At 42.3% G+C, this 17,927-nt stretch overlaps 1 protein-coding gene across 3 annotated transcripts in view; it reads left to right on the top strand.

Moving 5' to 3' along the window:
- Positions 1-17,927, top strand: part of NHS (NHS actin remodeling regulator) — a 341,053-nt gene that overhangs the window by 287,820 nt on the left and 35,306 nt on the right. For all 3 annotated transcript variants that reach the window (XM_019418009.2, XM_019418008.2, XM_019418010.2), the window contains exons 2-3: positions 1,409-1,561; positions 5,988-6,121. In XM_019418009.2, the coding sequence (XP_019273554.1) occupies positions 1,409-1,561; positions 5,988-6,121 (287 nt within the window). The remainder of the gene's footprint in view (positions 1-1,408; positions 1,562-5,987; positions 6,122-17,927) is intronic.

The following is a 17,927-nucleotide window of genomic DNA, read 5'->3' as shown; positions in this document are numbered from 1 at the left end:
CTTCTACAAAACTATCGTTTCTCCTTTTCCATTTGCCTTTCTGCTTTATCTGTAGATTATCTGGTTCTGTGCAAGGTTTCCCAGACAAGTGAAATGATAAACCAGACTTCAAAAAGAAAAGGATCAGAGAAGAACCAAAAATTTGTTTGGGGCACGGGAATAAATGGTTGGGCATAACACCCCCAAATCACACACTGGGGGAAAGAGGGAAAGCAGTGGAAGGAGACGAGACTGGGAGGAACAGGGGTCTGGTCTGGATAGCAGGCCTGGCAGGTGAAGCACTGGGGGCCAGTTCTCACCATTCCTGAGGCTGGCAAGCTGCCCAGGCGCTCTGGAATTCCTCTGTGCAGTAATTTCCTAACCAAAATCTTCCTGCTTAGAACCATTTCCTCCCATAAGAATTTGTCTTCAATTCATGGTGGATCTCCATCCTAGACTCAGTGTGTGCATGAAGAAGACCTTGAGCTTAAATGCTGTGTTTGGGGGAAAGAGGCCTCCTTCCCTACGAGTTGCAAGGACGGTACACCTCTCCTCACCAGCGCTGTCTGGTTTCCTCACTGAACCCCTGGGACCTCTGTAATGGGCTCTTCAGTGCATGTCCTCTCCCCTGCATGAAACTAGGGAAGCTGAGCAATGCTTCGAAAGACAGCAGGTGATGGAGTCGGCAGGTGATAGGCAGGGTAAGGTGAAACAGTGAGGGTTGGGGGCCCAGGGTCACAGGAGACAACAAAACAGGGGAGAAGCAAAGTTCAGGTGGGCATCAGGAGCAGGTGTACAGAAGTATAGTTCCAGGCCCTGTGGCCAGAAGACTGGAGCTGGGGTGACCTTTTTGACTCATTCCTGAGGCTTTTGTCTGCATACTTTCTAAAAAATGTTCATTTATTTATTTGGGGGAGGGGAGGGGCAGAGAGGGAAGAGAGAAAGAATCCCAAGCAGGCTCGATGCGGGGCTCAAACTCACGAACCGTGAGGTCATGGCCTGAGCCGAAATCAAGAGTCAGACACTTAACCGACTGAGCCACGCAGGCGCCCCTCTGCATTCTTGGAAGGCAGGACCTCCCATGCCACCCCCTAAGCAAGGCTGGCCAGGAGTTTGTCCAGGTTGATGAGTGACTGTGTCAGAGAGCATAAAATGAAAGGTGTGGAGAGGATGTTAGCTGGTCACAGGCAGATGGTTGGTGTCCTGGGGTCTCCCATCCCTTAGCTCGGGGGCAAAGGGTGTCTTTTTCCATACTGTAAGCCACAAACCTTTCCCCAGCCTTGCGTGAGTTCCTGATGTGAATGCAGCAGTCTGGACTTCCACCCCACACAGATTCCCCGCCCCTGCCCCCCTCCCCACCCAGAGTCTGCCAGATGCACAATTTAAAGCTTGTGATGTATAACACCCCGTTTCTCTCTCTGTCTCACAGCCGTCTCCAACCTGGACATTGAGAGTAAGCTGAGCGTATACTACCGCGCCCCGTGGCACCAGCAGAGAAACATCTTCCTCCCGGCCACGAGGCCGCCCTGCGTGGAGGAGCTGCACCGCCGTGCCCGGCAGAGCCCGCAAGCCCTGCGCAGAGGTGACTGATTCCGGGATTGGGGGTGTTGATTTTCAGGGAGAGAGGGCATGGAGCTTGTCCATCTGAGGGGGGGTTCTTTCTCTGTGCCATCAGTTCCGGCACCATCCCTTGTTACACAGCAAGTACTTCGAAATGATCCCTTTTCTACCCTGAAATGAAATTCATGGGTAATTATATACATAATTAAAAATAGCATGATCCGAATATGATAATAAAAAGAATTTCAAAGGAAAATTATTTCTGATATTTGCAGTATACAATGCCTGGGCACGACTGCACTAGAAGACCTAATGAAGCAGTCAGATGTCTGTGCCTATCAAAAGTAGGTTTGGATTAAGTCAAGACACTCAGAAGCCATTCTGAACAAAAAGTAGAGGGAAATGAAAGGGCAGAGGACACAACCATAAAAACTGGTATGGTCTGCATATATTAAGCATGAGCAAAAAAAGACTAGAAAAAAAACCTTTGGATTATAATTTAAAGAGAATTAGATTTGACTCAGAAATAGGTTCTAGGCTTTTCTGTTACAAGAAATTCTGATAGGACATTTGTGGGACCTAGAGCACTATTTCATTGTTTAGGAACATCCTGTGCATTGTAGGAGGGCTGTCGTCCTTGGCTCCTGCCTAAACCTGCCCCCCTACCCTCTGCCCCAGGGGATCCTGCTCCTGTTGAGAACCATTCTACAGCGGAGTGAGTGGCAGCTTGGAGAAGTCCGAAACCTCCCTTAGGGTCACACACAGCCCATTTAGATAGAGTGCCAAGACTCAGAGCCAGGCCTCCAGACCCCTGGCCAGAGCTCTTTTCCTCCTCACCATACACTGTGTCCTAGGAAAATAAATATTTCTCTTTCTCTTTCATTCTGAGAAAGCCAGAGACAGGCACAGAACAAAGTAGAAGATAACAGCCTTCTCTTACCTTCCAGGGGCTCAAAACCATTCTAATTAGGACAAGGAGATTAAAAACTGGCATCACCCTTTTAGAGACCCCTAAATTGGGTATGAGAAGTTGGCACGCGAGCTTTTTCGGCCTTTAGATTTTCGCTGTGGAGACAGATGGTATCTGTACATTCAATGTCTTTTTTCCAAATTCCCTATGTTCCTTTAAGGAATGGTATTTTCCAAAAGCATTACAATTCAAATAAAATAAATAATGTCACTAGCAGGATGGAGAAATGACAAATTTGTTTTCAGCTTATTTTCTTCCACATGTGTATGACTTCTCCCTTTTCCCATATCCCTGTGTTCTCCCCCTTTAATGAAAGAATTAACCTACTAATATCCCTAACGCAACTGTTGCTAAAAATGCCCCTTGGTTATTAGTAGCAGATACTGTGACACTCAGGATGAAGAGTGATGATGGGTATCCTCTAGAGGTATCTCTGGCCTTCTTACTATTGACTTTGATTTTTAAAGTTGAGTCACTTCGATTTTATGGTTGGCTGAAAAGTCCTTCTTTACCAAATTTTTAGTGCAGGCCATCTTCTGGAAATCTTCCTTAACATACTCCCCATTCCTTTGCAGCCTCGATTAGGCCCCCTTCCCCTAATACTATCCTTTGACTCCTCCCAATCGTGCCACTTACAAGCTTATAACTAACCTCTTACAAGCCTATCTCCACTCTTAATCCATGAGCAACTGAAGAGCTAGGATGAGATCTTATTCGTTTTTATTCAAAGCACTTAGCATGAACCTGACACAAAGTAGGTCCTCAATGAATGTGTAAGTAAATCAAATTCTGTAAAAAACTGGTTGAGCATAGAGGGCATAGAATGATGACAGGGGAGTCTGATCATTCTCACTAAATACTTTCTCTGATCCCATCATCAGAGAGCTTGAGTTGTGGTAGCCCTTTAGACACAATTATTTTTATCCCTTTATTATTATTCATAAGTCATCCCTGATTAGATTTTCCCAGATTCAACCAGATAACATCAAGCTGCTTGTACACTATCCCATTTCACTGTGTTGTCAGCTTTGGACTCAATGACAGAACTGAGGAACAGCCAGTGCCAATATCAGTTTTCTCAGAACTTCCTCCTGGGGACTGAGAGGGATACAGGGCCTCCTGGGGTTTTGGAAGAAGACCTCAGAGCTGTGTCTCGCCCTCCCAGACTGGCTTTCTTTGAGGTTGTCTCAACAGCAAATCTTGGGTGTAGTAGTTTTAATAGCACTGCAGAGAGCCATAAACAGGAATTATAGGCATCATAGAATTAAAAACATGCAGTGTGGAATTAAAATTAGAAAGTGACTTTTTTTTTTTTTAACCTTGTCCGGGAAACATAGTAGCTTAGCACTGCATTCATCAGAATACCACTTCTGCCATCTGGTGGCCGTGACTAATAGCTAGCCGACAAGGGCCTTGCTCCGCAGACGCCGGAGTAAGCTCCCTGTAGGTTCTCTATCTGGACAGCCCAAAGGTCCTGGCTTCCACCAACAGTGAGTGGATAATGAAGCAGAGACAAGTGAAGCTGCGGTGGCGGCAGCACTGTGCTCCTTTTGGAGATGAGGCTGTAAGAAGGGAGCTGATGGGACTGAGATCAGAACCTTAGAAATTGGCTGCTTTTGAGATCTGCTCAATAGCAGTCCCTTCAACAAAGTCTACTGAGCTCCAAGCATTGTGCTAAACCTAGGATTCAGAGGGTAATAACTAACATTTGGGCCCTGTCCACGAGGAATGCCTGTCTAGTGAGGTAGTAAACAGGGAATTCAACAGGGATGTGAGTGCTCAGAGGAAAGGACCGATCATGCCATGGAGCTTCAGAGAAGGCTTCCCAGAGCAAGTTGCACCTCAATGCATTTCAAATTATTTAGAACCTGATTCCTCTCCGCCCCCCCGCCCACTTTTTTCTTGGCAGTTCTTTATGCTCAGAGCCAAATGGCTTGAAGTAATGCCACTGTTTGTTTCTAAGAAGAGAGAGGGAGAAATTACTAAGTGGCTATAAAGAGAGATTTATATTTTATATTTCCTTCCTTTCAAGGTTCAGGGCTGAGGTCTAAGTTCCATTAGCCTAAGGGAATAACGACCAAGAGTCTACTGCAGTTTCAGACTCCAGTAGATGAATGTTCTCCCCACCCCACCGCCAGAAAAAAAAGTATTATTAGGGAGTCATTAATCTAGCCTGCCTCTTCCCAGCCTCGGGCAAACGAAAGAGAGAGATTTAAGAAAGTGTAGGAAGGGAGCAACTGAATGGGAAATTGAGTTGATGTGTCCCTCCTGACTCCCTTCCTCTGACCTTTTCCTAACCAGTGACACCTGTATTCTACTCATTATGAATTTTAAAATGTACCTTTTTCTTTGTGCTGCCCGTTTAGAAAAGCCCACTGCTTGCTTGCAGAGAAAAACAGGTGGTGGCAGTGGAAAGACATTTATTTCAAAAGGTCTTTCTGATGAACACTGGCTGTGGCGGCAGTTTAGCAAAGACTACCAGTATGTGACTTTGTACCTTGGACTTGTGAGGGGGTCATAAGATTTCAGACCCTGGGCAAGAGTGCAGGCTGGATTGGGCAGGCAGGGTGGCTGTTAGTGTGGTGTGTTGGGCAGGGTGTGCTTTGGAGCTCGCTGAGACACCCAGAGAACAAAACTGTGCTCTTGATGCCTCAGTGATTATTGTTAAGAAGCCAGGAGCACTTCATCCCACGCATGGAAATTTCTTGGCTTTCCCCAGAGGTAGCTTTACTCCTAAATCGGCCAACTGTCCTCATTGGGATTCCTATACTTTCTCTAGCAGCCCAGGATTTCAAAGCCCTTTGAGTGTTATACATGATGGGGCTTAGACGGCTGCAATGGTGTGGTCACAGGTTTTCTAGAAAAGAAAATGTAGTCAAATAAATAATTGCATGATAGAAAGATAAAAGCCCTGATGTGTAGTACCCACTAATTTCTGTGATGTAAATACTCCCACCGTGGCCCACTTCTAAGCCACCAGTAGTTTCAAAACTGGTTTGCAAAATTCCTGAACACCTAGCAATCAGCACTCCTGAGCCAGCGTGAGCTGGCTCTACCACCTACTGGATGGCTGGGAGTGTGTGTTTCTGGCACTCCCCAGGAGACTCTGGCACGTCTGTGCCTACTGTCCACTCCAGCATCAATGTCACCAAATCTTCCCCCGTTGTTCTAGACTTTTTTGTTTTGCTCACGTTGTTTTGAAATGAGGCATGTTGAAAAATGTACTGCTTTTTCCAGACTCAGAGTGAGCCGTCTTGTAGAAAGATTACAAGATGGACCCACTAACATGTAAGCGCCAGTCTTCATATTAATGTGAAGTGAACGTTTAGTTTGGAACCATTCTAAAAATCTTACTTGGTATACAGATGAGCTAGATTAGCAAAAACTTTTTTCTAGCCTTTTGCTCATCCTCCCAAAGGGGAAAGAGAAATGGAAAATGCCAAGGATGTTTCTGTATCGTTACTTTTTCTGCCCCTAGAACACCGCAGCCGGAGTGATCGCCGGGAGCAGAGAGCCACTGTCCCCCTTTCTGTAGTGGCTCCTCCACTGCCAGCCTACCCCCCAGCTCACAGCCAGAGGAGGCGCGAAGTAAAGGACCGGCACTTCTTAACGGTGAGCTTGGCGGCCAGCCAGCAGCCCTGTCCTTGCTCATCAGAAAACATGAGTGGGTCTTGGGAGTCACAGTGGATGAAGCTGGGCCACGTGAGAGAGCAAATCATGGGCATTTGAGAGCAACTGGAGTTTCTTCTCCCCTCTTTCATTCATGCGTCTTTTGGAGAATAGAGTGGGGATTCAGAAGTATTTTTTTAGTTAACTGGTTGCACAATGCAGCAAAGCAATAATTAAGGACTCTAACGTCAGAGGGAAAAACTTGCTTCAAACACCAGATTTCCTGCATACAAGCTAAAAGACGTAGGGCAGGTTCCTTCTTAGCCCCCTCAGTTCCCTCCTCTCTAAGATGGGGATATTAACAGCATCTACCTCATAAAGTTTGAGGGTGAAATGAGATAAGACATGGAAAGAATGTAGCACAGTGCCAGGCACAGAGTGAGACCTCGATATATGTTAACTGTTACTGTTGAATGTTAAGCGCTAACTGGCAGGCGATCATGTGGATGACTCGGTGGGGGTGGGCTGAGAAAAAAATGATGTGAAAACTTAACATATGAAGATGAACCATTTCATCATTTTATGCTTCCCCATTCTATAAGGGAGGCTAGTTCTGCAGGGTAACCAGTTACCAGAGGGCCCCCCTCACTGCTAGTGATTTCAGCTTTGCCTGGGTGGGTGTGGCTGTAATGCAGCCCAAGCCCCAAGGATGGACCACAGATGAACCCAGAACACCTACAAAGTCCATCACCTCGGGTGTGCTTTCTAAGGCCTCGGTGGGGATAAGTGCTCACCTATAGAATTGATCTTCCATTCAAGTTCTACCCCTCAGACCTGGAGGGGACGCAGAACACAGATCTATGCATTAGGCTCACAAGGGCTGCACATTGCTGCAAGAGAAAAGGCTGCAGGGACTGGGACCGGACCCTCTGAGGAGGGGCGAGGACTTCTGTGACCCAGTCAGCCCACATGGCTGCCAGAGTGGGCGGATCCCTGCTCCTTTGTCATTCTGGTTTGAGGCCAAAATCTAAAGAAGTTACAAGTGTGGGTCCAAGTTGAGGTTTTCACATGAAATGAAGTTTGTATGTAGGATAATACACCCTGCACCTTTATGGTTTTTACACTATGCAAAATAGATGCGAAATATTTGGACCACATGACACCAAACATGCAGCTGAGAAGAGACTTCATCTAAATGAATCTGCATGATGTACCATATCCGGATAAAACAGTGAGTGATAGCGAACAACACACAGACATTAGGCTTCACAGACTTCAGGTTCACCGAGTCTACTCGGTGCCATAGCACACTCAACTACACTGCTGTGGTGCAGCCCAGGGGTAAGAAAGGAAGGTGACAGACTCTTAGGGCTTTCTAGGTCTTTATATAGAGCAGTTACACATGCTAGTGATTTGTCACAAAAGCCCCTGCTCGACAAAAGTTCTTATTAAGCTCAAATCTGCTTGCTAAAGCATTTGCTTTTAATGAGGCATTTTCTGCATAAAAATGCTAAAAATATTTTTCCATTCATTATAACATGTTTTGTGGCTCATTAAGTTGTTTTTTCCAGGGGGGCAGGTGAGAGAGAAGAATGTTGAAACATTTACAGAAATGACATAAAAATATCACCATTTGTCATAATCTGCATAATTTTTAATAAAGTCTAAATACCAAAGTAAGGCTCTAGGAAAAGGCCTGAAATCATGAATAACAACGAAGGTGCTTCATTGACCCAACAAACATCAATAAGAGAAGAGGTCTAGATCATACTTATGTAAACCAGAAAGTGTACCCACCTTAAATGATAATACTTAGTATTTCCAAGTAATTGGGGACATTTTAACTGTTTCATTTCTCTGAGTTTGGGTCACCAAGTTCACTGGAAGATCTTCCATTCAAGTTCTAGCCCTCAGACCTGGAGGGGACGCAGAATACAGAACACAGATCTATGCATTAGACTCACAAGGGCTGCACATTGCTGCAAGAGAAAAGGCTGCGGGGACAGGGACCGGACATTTGCAGCCAAACTGCTAGATAGACCTTTTCTTACATAGCAAATTGCTGGATACACGTTTTGTTAGACAGTAACTCTCCTTTCATCTATGAGACTTTAGTTGAGCCATTTTTTTTCTTCCTTTAAAAAAGCATTCCTAATGAGATTCTGATACATGATCTTCCACAACCCTGCACCCTACACACTGTAGTTTGCTCATTAATGGTATAGACTGTGAAGTCAAACTGCCTGGATGTGAGCACCAGCTCTACCGTTTGTTAGCTAGCTGTGTGACCCTGGACAAGTTAATCATTTCAGTGTCTCAGGGTTAATAGTACACAGTACCTCACAGGTGTGAAACAAAGATTGAATGTGTTAGTACATGCGAATAGTACCTGATGCACAATAAGTACTCAATATGTATTGGACATCACCATCATTAATAGCCAGTCAAGTTCGTGAAGTATCAGTGATATACAGTAATAAGGTTATGGGTCTAACTAGGTTTAAATCCCAGCCCTACATTTTCTCAGTTGTGTGATTTTGAAAAACTTACATCTTTCTGAGTCCCAGTTTCTTGTCTGTAAAATGGGGATAATAACTTCAATTTTAGAAGGTTGTTAAGAAGACTTAATGATGTTATATAAATACAATTAAATTGTATATGAAAAAGTTCCCAGCATAGTGCCTAAAACACACAAATATCTGAAACTATATTCATAATCAGGATAAAACTCTAACATATAGTCACATATAAGACTGGAGGAAGTATAAGTTGTTACACTCTTTCTAGAGGGCAATTTCCAATTGTCAAAACTATAAGATACTAAATTATGCTAAGTGAAGTCAGACAAATACCGTATGATTTTACTTCTATGTGGAATCTAAAAACCAAAACAAATGAATGAACAGAAAACAGACCCATAAATACAGAGAACAAACTGATGGTTGCCAGGGATGGGTGAAGGGCAGTGGGAGGTACAGGCTTCCAGTTATAGACTAACTCATGAGGATAAAAGATACAGTACAGGGAATAAAATCAATGGTATTATAACAGTGTTGTATGATGTCAGATGGTAGCTACACTTGGGGTGAGCATAGCATAATGCAGCATAGACTTGTCACGTCACTGTTGTACCCCTGAAACTAATGTAACATTGTGTCTCAATTATACTTCAATAAAAAGTAAATAAAAGTGACAAAAAAACCCGTAAGATGGGGCACCTGGCTGGCTCAATCAGTGGAGCGTGCAACTCTCGATTTTGGGGTTGTGGGTTCAGGCTCTACGTTGAGTATAGAGATTAGTTAAAAAAATAAAATCTTTAAAAAAATACTCTTTGATTCAGCAATTCTATGTGTAGGAATTTATCCCCAGGCAATAATGGGACTGTATGCAAAGATGTATTCACTAAGGTGTTCATCAAAGCACTGTTTCAAACAGGAAAAATAGTTATGTTAAATGTCCACGGTAGATACTTAATTCTGATATATTCTAGGATAGAATACAATATCAAAAATAGTGTTAGAACACTCAATGAAATGGAAAATGTATATATTTTATCAGAGATTTTTAAACAGTGTATAAAACTGTGTATAGTATGAGCTCAAACAATATCTATGAGTGTATATGTGAGTATACACACACACACACACACACACACACACGTGTAGGAGAAAGACGGGAAGGCTTACATACCTGTGGTTCCCAAACTGTGTGCTGAGGTACTCCAGGGCACTGTAGTGAGCTCCTAAGGGTGCACTGGGATATTGTAAATTTTCAAGAGCTACAGTGTCCTCTGTTTGTATCTGGTGATGGCTCCAAAGCAGCCTCATAGCTCTTACAAGTGGAAAGAGGGGGTGCTTGGTTTCTTGACATGTGATTTAAATAAAAGTTCTCCAAGGGGAATGCACAGGAGACTGACCACACAATTTAGCTTTTTAAAAAAACCCTCTGTCAGCTGAAGAGTCAAGGTTTGTTTCCCAACTTTAAAGTCCATCTGGGAGTCCTCCTTCTTCAAGGGTGGCAAAGGAGATAATCTCAGGCCGCCAGATGGTTTTCCAGAGGAATTCTACTAAACCTTCAAAGTTTAGATAATCCCAATGCCCTACAAATTGTTTCAGAGCACTGAAAATAAAGTAGAACTTCCCCATTTCTTTTATAAATCTTTTATGAAGGTTTGATACCTAAACCTGGTAAAGACTGGGAGGAAGGGAGGGGGAGGGAACCATAGACCAATATCACTCATGATTATTAATGCGGAAATACTAAACTAAATGTTGGCAAACAGAATACCACATTAAGAAATTAATATGCCATGACCAAATGGGATTTATCCTAGGAATGGAAGGTTGGTTTAATATTAAGAAATCTATTAGTATCATATACCGTATTAATTGATCTAAAGGAAAAAAAACCATATGATTATCTCCATAGATGCTGGAGAGGCCTTAAATAAAATTTAACACCTATTTTTATAAAAAGACTTGAGAAAATAGGAATTGAGTGGTACTTCATTAACACAATAAAATATGTACACCTTAGTCCTAAAGCCAGTATCTTAATGGGGAAACACTACAGGCATTTCCACTAAAATCAGGAACAAGGCAAAGATGCTCACTATCTCTGCTACTAATTAGCATTTTACTAGAGAGATTAATCAATGAATTAGACAAAATAAATCAATTACAGGCATAAGAATTAGGAAGGAAGAAGTAAAGCTATATCTAGTTGCAGATGATATGATACTATAGGATTTTCCTGGTAGACAATCAATGATAAAACTCAAACAGTAAAAGAATTCAGTAAGGTAGTAGGATACAAACACACAAAAATCAATACCCTTCATTTACACAAATGATAGCCAATTAAAAGACCTAATAGTAGAGAAAACTCCGTGTATAGCAATAACAAAGACTAAACACTTAGGAATTAATTTACCAGAAATGTGCAAAACCTGTATAAGAAAAACTATAAAGCATTCCTAAAAGACACAAAATTAGACTTTCTCAAATGGAAGGATGTCCCTTGTCCTTGGATAGAACGATTCAGCATTATAAGCAAGTCAGTTCTAAGTTAATTCATAAATTTAATCCAATCCCAATAAAAATACCAATAAGCTTCCTTTTAAATGGAGTTAGACCCATTGATACTAAAGTTCTCATGGAAAAACAAACATACAAGAATAGCCAGGAAAACAGTGACAAAGGAAACCAATAAGGGTGAGTAGCTCTACCAGGCATTAAAATATCTTTAAAGCCTTTATAATTATGATAGTGTGGTACTGATACATGAGTAGAAAAACATACCAGTAGAAAAGAATACAAAATCCAGAAATCAACCCAAGTATATATGAAAATATAATCTACGATAAAGGCAGTATCTCAAAACACTGAGGCAAAAGATGGGAGCTTTTTTTAAATGATGGTAGAACAACTGGTAGAAAAATTTCATCAGAGTTTCTCAGTCTCGGCACTACTGATGTTTCAAGTCAGATAATTCTTTGCTGTGGGGGCTGTCCTGTGCATTGTGATGTTTAGCAGCATGCGGGGCCCCTACCAAAGTGATGCCAGGAGCACTCTTCCCCCTCGTTGTGACAACCCAAAATGTCTCCAGACAGTGCCACCAAATGTCCCCTGGGAAGACAAAATTGCCCCTGGTTGAGAGCCATGTAATGAGATCCATACCTCACACCATACACAAGATTAAGTTCCTAATGGATGAGGGACCTAAACATAAAAAATGAAACCATACAAGTACTGGAGCAAAATAGGGGTGAGTTATTCTTTTTTTTAAGGTTTTATTTTTAAGTAACCTCTACACCCAACGTGGGGCTCGAACTTACAACCCCAAGGTCAACAGTTGCATGTTCTACGGACTGAGCCACCCAAGCACCCTGAGGTGAATTATTCTCTAACCTCAGTCTAGGAAAAGGCTTTCTAACTCTGACTCAAAATACAGGGGCAGTAAAAGATTGATGAACAGTAAATATTTTTGCATGCTCAAACACCAGAAACAAAAGAGAAGCAAAAACTGGCAGAAAATATATGCACTTTGTACCACAGATAAAAGATTATTATCACTAGTAGATAAATACCTATTCAAAATTGAGGGACAAAGAAAGGAACAAAAACCTAGTAGAAAAATGGGGGAGAGCCTTGAACAGACAATTCAAAAAACACAAAAATGTTGCTTAAACTTAAAAACTGTTCAAACTCACTCACAATGAGAGAAATGCAAACACTGACAATTTATCACCTAATTAGATCGGCAAAAATTAAACAATATGACAACACATATTTTATTGGTGAAACTGGGGGCGGGTAGGTGCAGACAGGCACTCACAAACAGTGCTGGTAGAAATGCAAACTTGGTACAACCTATCTGGAGGGGAATAAAACTACACCTCTGATAATACAAAAAGATCACTGTAGTGTTGTTTAAAATCACAAGCTATCGGAAATGACCAAGATGTCTATACATAGATGGATGTATTTAAGAAGTATTTATTTATTAGTGATATTAGCCCTTCTTCTGAGGCTCATGTACCTGTAGTGATGGAATAAACTACAGGACATCCACACAGTGGAGGAGCACTGTGCAGGTGTTTAAAAAAAAAAAAAAAAAAAGAGGAAGATCTTTCTGAACTAATAAGGAGTGACTTCCAGGACATATTCTTAGGTGAAAAAGGCAAAGCCCAAGGTTCCAGGCACAAGATGACCAATGTAGGAAGGCCCTGAACTAACCTCCTCCATGGAACACACACCGAATTGCACCTATTAATAGAACAATTCCTCCTGAATAAGAAGTGAGAGCTGACTGGACAGCTTCTGAACAACCAAAGATGGAGAGAACAGCAAGAGAGAGAAGAGTCACAGTAAGAAAGGGAACCCCTGTACCCACGCTGGGAACAGCAGTGGGGAGGGACAGTACTGAGGAACCAAGAACAGATCCCTCTGTCCTTGGGCAAAGAAAAAAAACAGCCACAGCTTTAAAGAGCAACTAGCATATAAAAGACACAACATTAGAACTCTGCTAAGCAGTGCAGGAGCTGTGGGAATGTTCTCCAGGTCAGAGGGACTGGAGAATGCACAGTTGATGTTTCCACACCACCTTAAAAGCCTAGAATGGAGCAGGGTCCAGACACGGGAACAGGTTGGTCTGGTCCTCACAGTGGGCTTGCAGCTTCAGTGAGCCCAGGGTCTGCAAGCCCACACCAGCCTCAGTTGCACTGAAGCACAGAAAAACAGCCAGGTTTAAAAGGGCTAAGTAGCTGCGGGTGCACTCTCCTCCACTACCTTAAAAGCCCAGACAGCAATGGCATACCTGGTAGGTCTGGATGCTGTAACTGGCATGTATGGTTATCACCAGGAGCTTTTGACCTCAGCAAGCCCAGGGTATGTAAGACCACACCAACCCTGGTCACAATGGGACACAGAAAAAAAGTCATGGTTTCAAAGGGTCAGAGAACAGCTGGGATGCTCTCTCCCACTCTACCTTTTTTAAAAGCCCAGATCAGAACAGGGCTTGGCTCACAGTGAGCTCGTGACCTCAGCTAACCCAGGGCTATACAACCACCCTGTGTGCTGGAGCACAGAAATTAAGCCACATTTTTGTTTTTAATTGAAAAAATTATTTTATTTTTTTTAAATTTGTCTTGTTTGGTTTTTATTTTTGTTCTTTTTGGTTTTTTTTCTTCTCCTCTTAGTTCTTTAAAATTTGTATTATTTTTTCTTCTTTCTATAAAAAGCCATGGTTTAAAAGAGTAACTAACATATGCAGCCACAGCTCCAGCCAGCCAGCAAAAGTAACCAAGCACACACACAGTCTACAGAGGGGACAACATATACAAGACCACTCCTTCAAGTTTAGGAGAACTAGCCTTTCTGCCTAATCCATAGAAACACCAAAAGTCAAGCAAAATGGGGAGAGAGAGGAATATGTTCCAAAAGAAAGAACAAGAAAAAAAACTCAGAAAAAGAACTAAATGAAAGAGATAAGCAATATGCCTGATAAACAATTTAAAATAATGATCATAAAGATAATGGGCTGGAGAAAAGAAGGGAAGAATTCAGTAAGTCCTTCAATAAAGGAATAGAAAATATTTTCAAAAACCAGAGTTGCAGAATAGAGTAACTGAAATAAAAACCACACTAGAGAGAGTGGACAGCAGATTAGCAGATGCAGAAGAACGTATCAGCAATCTGGAAGACAGGGTGATGGAAAGCACACAAACTGAACAGCAAAAAGAGAAAAGAATTTTTAAAAATGAGGATAGATTAAGAAATCTCTTGGACAACATCAAGAGAACAAACATTCACATCATAAGGGACCTAGAAGAAAAGAGAGAGAAAGGTGTAGAAAACGTACTCAAAGAAATCATAACTGAAAACTTTCCTGACCTAGGGAAGGAAACAGACATCCAAATCCAAAGGACACAGAATTCCAAACAAGATGAACCCAAGGAGGTCCACACCACGGGCACACAATATTTAAAATGTAAACCTTAAAGAAAGAATCTTAAAGCAGCAAGAGAAACAAAAAGTTACCTACAAGGGAAAAGCCTATAGGCTATCAGCTCATTTCTCAGCAGATACTTTGCAGGCCAGAAGGGAGTGCATGATATTTTAAAGTGCTTAGGAAAAAACCTGCAACCAAGAATACTTTACTGGCAAGGTTGTCATTTAGATTTGAAGGAGAGATAAAGTTTCCCAGACAAGTGAAAGATAAAGGAGTTTATCACCACTAAACCACTTTCACAAGCAATGTTAAAGAGACTTCGAGTGGGAAAGAAATGGCTATAATTAGACATAAAAAATTATGAATAAAAAGATGTAAAATGTGACAACATATACATTAAGTGTGGAGAAGGGAGTAAAAAAGGGAAAAGAATGGGAAAAAAAGTTTTTTTTCTTTTCCTCTTTTTTTAGAATGTATTTGAACTGAAATGACCAAACCTCATAACCACAAACCCAAAACTGATGATATATAAAAAATAAAAAGAAAGCCAAACACAACACTGTAGAAACTCATCAAACACAAAAAAGGAGAACAAGGGATGCATGGCTTGTTCAGTCAGTGGGGCATTCGACTCTTGATCTCAGGGTTGTTGGTTTGAGCCCTACATTGGGTGTAGAGATTACTTAAAAATAAAATCTTGGGGCCCCTGGGTGGCTCAGTCAGTTAAGCGTCAGACTTTGGCTCAGGTCATGATCTCGCAGTTCATGAGTTCCAGCCTCACGTTGGGCTCACTGCACAGCCCACTTCAGATCCTCTGTCCCCGCTCTCTCTTGTCCCTCCCCTGCTTATGCTCTGCTACAAAAATAAACAAACATTAAAAAAAATAAAAAGTAAAATCTTAAAAAAGAGAGCAAGAGAAGAAGGAACAATGAAGAACTAAAAAAAGAAACACAGGAAACAAATTTAAAAATGGCAATAAGTACATACCTATCACTAATTACTTTAAATCTAAATGGCCTAACTGCTGAAATCGAGAGAGGCAGGGTAGCAGAATGGATGAAAAAATAAAAAGGACCCATCTAGACTTCAGGAAAGATGGTGGAGGAGGAGGATCCTGAGCTCATCTGTCCCACGGACACAACTAGAAAACACCCGCATCAGTGTAAATAATCCAGAAAACAACTAGAAGACTGGCAGAACAGACTATCACAGCTAAATGTAGAAAAGAGGCCATATCAAAGAGAAGAAGAAGGGCTGAGACTTGGTGGGGAGCCAAACAGACTGGCAGGACTGTCCACAGGAGGGACCTGCAAGCCCAAGAGGGGAGAGAAGAGGACCCTGCACCGGGCACCCCACCCACAGGGACCGCACTGTAAAAAAAGAATCCCCATAACATTTGGCTTTGAAGGCTAGAGGATCCTGGCTTCATACATTTTTATGATCAGTAAGACTTTAAAAATCAGCAGGCTCAGCTCTGCAGGAGCTGGGAACACAATAGGAAACTGAGTCCCCGCCCTTAAAGAGACAGTATAAAGAACAGCCCCACAGAGATACAACATAGAAGTAACAGCTTGAAAACCACGTGCGGTATTCTGAAAGGAGATGTATTTGGTCATTTCAGAGCAGGTACTGGAGGGGCAAGGAACTTTGGGAGACTTGTTCAAGAACGAAAGAGCTGGTAGGCCCCATTTCCCTCCCCAATCCCCCATCCCTGGCTTGGACACACAGGTACCTGCAGGAACCACAGCATGCAGCACTCTCCACCCAGCTTGCTAACAGCTTGCGACCCACCCCCTGCACTCTTTTGTGGATCTGGCCCCTCCAACCCAGCAGGATTCCACAGAAGTTTTCCAGGGCACCTGCAGCTCCCCACCCACAGCACTGGCTCAAATCTTGTTGGCGCTACATGCCCAGCCCCTGCATTCTCCTACGGACCTGCCCCCTCCAATATACCCTTGGCTGGAGCACATCCAAGGCAGTGCCAAAGCCTGGGTGTGTGCAAGCAGCCCAGAGAAGGGCCAGCACCACTCCAAAGTGACTCCTGGGGAAGATAACCACACACACCAGTCTGACTGCAGCCCCAGCAGCGGGCTGGGGACAGACAATGCATCTCACTGCAAGCCCCACCCACTAATGAAAGCTTCTCAGGGCGCAACATTGGGAAAATGCCCCGCAGTTTGGTGCTCCTACAGCCCTGACAAAAGCCTGATCTAACTTAACTAAAACCCGAAGTGGCCCCAGACTGGCCCACTAACAACACAGGAACCAAACCCTGCTCGAAAGCAGCAAAGAGAATCATTGGAGACAAATGACTAAAGGCAAACACAGCACAGCCACAACAGTAGGGCACATACAACACACATAGGAGATACCCCTGAAGTGCCAGGTTCTGGTGAACAAGGAATTTTGCACTGCAGGGCACTACAGAACCTCTGCATCATAAGGACACTACTTTCAAAAGCAGGAGACATAGCTGACTTTCCTAACACAGAGAAACAAACACAGAGAGTCAGACAAAATGGGAAGACCCAGGAAAATGTCCTGAATGAAAGAACAGGACAAAATCACAGCAAGAGAGCTAGATAAAATGGAGATAAGTAGTATCCAGAATAGAGCATATATTAGGCCACATAACAAGTGTCAACAAATTCAAAAAGATTGAAGTCATACCATGCATCTTTTCCAACCACAGCACTATGAAACTAGAAATCAACCAAAAGAAAAAATCTGGAACTAGCACAAATACATGGAGGTTAAATAACATGCTACTAACCAATGATTGGGTCAACCACAAGTCAAAGAGGAACTCAAAAAGTACATGGAGACAAATGAAAATGAAAACACAACAGTCCAAAATCTACGGGATGCAGAAAAAGCTGTTCTAAGAGGGAAATGTATAGCAATTCAGGCCTACATACAGAAGAAAAATCTCAAATTAACAACCTAACCTTACACCTAAAAGAGCTAGAAAAAGAAGAACAAACAAAACCCAAAACCAGGAGAAGGAAGGAAATAATAAAGACCAGAGCAAAAATAAATGAAATAGAAACTAAAAGAACAATAGGGCAGATTGATGAAACCAGGAGCTAGTTCTTTGAAAAGATAAACAAAATTAATAAATGTTTAGTCAGACTCATCAAAAAGAAAAAAAGAGTGAGAGAGAGAGAAACAGAGGACTCAAACAAAATCAGAAATGAAAAGGAGGAAATAACCAACACCACAGAAATACAAAGGATTATAAGAGAATATTATGAAAAAGTATATGACAACAAACTGGACAACCTGTAAGAAATAGATAAATTCCTAGAAACATATAACCTACCAAAACTGAATCAGGAAGAAATAGAAAGTTTGAACA

This window comes from Panthera pardus, unplaced genomic scaffold (assembly GCF_024362965.1).
Source record: "Panthera pardus isolate Hobbes unplaced genomic scaffold, ASM2436296v1 HiC_scaffold_27, whole genome shotgun sequence".
Taxonomy (NCBI): domain Eukaryota; kingdom Metazoa; phylum Chordata; class Mammalia; order Carnivora; family Felidae; genus Panthera; species Panthera pardus.
The sequence above is the reverse complement of the archived record's forward strand: the minus strand, read 5'-3'. Positions and strand labels throughout refer to the sequence as shown.